The following is a 1995-nucleotide window of genomic DNA, read 5'->3' on the forward strand; positions in this document are numbered from 1 at the left end:
CATTTCAATGAACATCTACAGAGATTTTGGAATTCCATTCATTCATTGTTGCACCCTTCTCCCCGCACAAACCCCTCCCCCCTCCCCCCCATCCCATGAACTTTTAAAAGAGCAAACCAATATGTCTTGGACGAAGTATAGCCAGCGTGCTCCTTGGAAGCAAGGATGACAAAGCTTCATCCTACATACGTTGGGCATGTTGGTAGGGGGAAGCTAATCCTTGGAGAGGGACATCATGTTCGGGAAGGTGAAGAGCCAGTGAAAGACAGAAGATTCTCAACGAGACGACAGATATGGTGACTGCAGCAATGGGCTCACGTGTGCCAGAGATGACGAGGACGGCACAGGAGAGGACGGGCGTCAGATCTGTTGTTCACTAGGCTTGTTATGAGTCGAACTCGACTTGCTGGCACCTAATGACAAGAAACAGCAATATCTATGGAATCAGAGGCTTGTGTACAACTTTCCTTAGTAGACACATGAGGCTGTTGAAACTGAAGATGTTGAGACTTTAGTTCCACAGGAATTGACGTTTTCTATGAAGTACGAGATCATGTAGAATTCCTGCATCACTCGCTGGGGGTGCATGGCCCCTTGCTAAGTGCGTTTTCAGTGCTTTCCATAACAGATGCTCCAAGGTCGTCTCCATGCTCTTCTCATCCTCTAGCCAAGAACTGTCACTTGCCCCCAGAAAGTGCCTGACCTTTATCCTTCCTCTCGCTCTGGAATGCCACCTCCCCTACATGGATCCCAGCGGCGGTGGGCCAGTTTCCAGGCCTTCAGGTTCTCTTCCACTTTGATCTGCAGCTAAAGAGCCTTCCAATTCTTCATGGCTGTCCACTCCACTGAAGCCCACGCCATCTGTTAGTCCACACCTCATCATCCTCCCACATTTCCTCCGAAGGAATTGTGAAGAGGATGCGATATTGAACTGAGGCACAGAATAGGCCAGAGACCTCAGTGGTTGATCAGGGCTTAAAGAGTGCGGACAGGCCAGTGGAAGCAAGCAATGATGAGGGGAGGCCAGGGGACCAGTGGAAAAGGCATGGATTGGTCCTCAGAAGACCTGGGCTCATCATGCCAAAGCGCTATGATTTAGTTTCTCTAACTGTAAGTGGTTGGGTATGTTGCTGGGAGGGACCAGTCCTTGGAGAAGGAAGGGTGGAGGGACAGCACAAGAAAGGAAGACACTGGATGAGATGGAATTGACCCAGTGACTGGGGTCATGAGAATAGGTGTGTAAGAGACAATGAAATTGGCGCAAGATAGAGCAGGGTTCAGAGCTGTTGTTCACAGGGTTGCTATGAGTTGCAGGCGACTCGACTGAACATAATAACCACAACTACAATCATAAAGGGTAGTGTTTTCATGCCACCTCTCCTTTCAGGGCCTCTGTGGGACCCTAGGGAAATGTGCTCTGTGAGACGTGGAACACTTACAACACGGCTTGTGCTGACAGGCCATTGTTGGTAGTAGGACAACCATGGCAAGTGTCTGTTAGCCAAGCGTCCTGGTGGGCTAAGCCAGACATGAGCAAAAAGAGAGCTCTGTGGAGTCTCTGGGCAGAAGGTTCCCCATGCTGCCCTGGGGCTACTTTCCTGCTTGTCTGGAGAACAGTATCCTGAGCCTCTGTATTTATTTTGCATTTAAAGGGACTGAGTTGTCTCCTCCACCTGGTGGGCTTCGGATGACATCTGGAGGGAGAAGTCCCCTCCCCCTGGTGCTCAAGAAACAGGCCAACTTCTCAGCATGGGGGGGGGCTTGGGGAGGGTCTGCCAGGGGGCCCTTCTGGCCACAGCTTTACCAGGAGTGGGCCCAGACTGACCAGGCAGGACAAAGCATGGTTGCGGGACCCCTACCTCTTCTCAGAGAGGGCAGGGGCAGAGGGTTGAGAGGTAGGGAGCAAGAGTGGAAGGGATGGGGTAGGCTGGGGTCACACTCAGCTTTGTGGGCCCCACTTCTCAGGGGTTCGGGTATGGAGGGGGTGGGCTGGGG

At 52.0% G+C, this 1995-nt stretch overlaps 1 protein-coding gene across 5 annotated transcripts in view; it reads right to left on the reverse strand.

The window, feature by feature from the left end:
* Positions 1–1995, reverse strand: part of GNAO1 (guanine nucleotide binding protein (G protein), alpha activating activity polypeptide O) — a 240976-nt gene that overhangs the window by 47166 nt on the left and 191815 nt on the right. The window contains exon 6 of one of the 5 annotated variants that reach the window (XM_006882519.1): positions 1693–1711. The exons of the other annotated variants lie outside the window; for them this stretch is intronic. Coding sequence (XP_006882581.1) covers positions 1693–1711 — 19 coding nt within the window. The remainder of the gene's footprint in view (positions 1–1692; positions 1712–1995) is intronic. 5 annotated transcript variants of the gene reach the window in all.

The sequence above is a fragment of the Elephantulus edwardii genome, unplaced genomic scaffold (genome assembly GCF_000299155.1).
Source record: "Elephantulus edwardii isolate Elephantulus edwardi_28Jun2011 unplaced genomic scaffold, EleEdw1.0 scaffold00021, whole genome shotgun sequence".
In the NCBI taxonomy this organism is placed as follows: domain Eukaryota; kingdom Metazoa; phylum Chordata; class Mammalia; order Macroscelidea; family Macroscelididae; genus Elephantulus; species Elephantulus edwardii.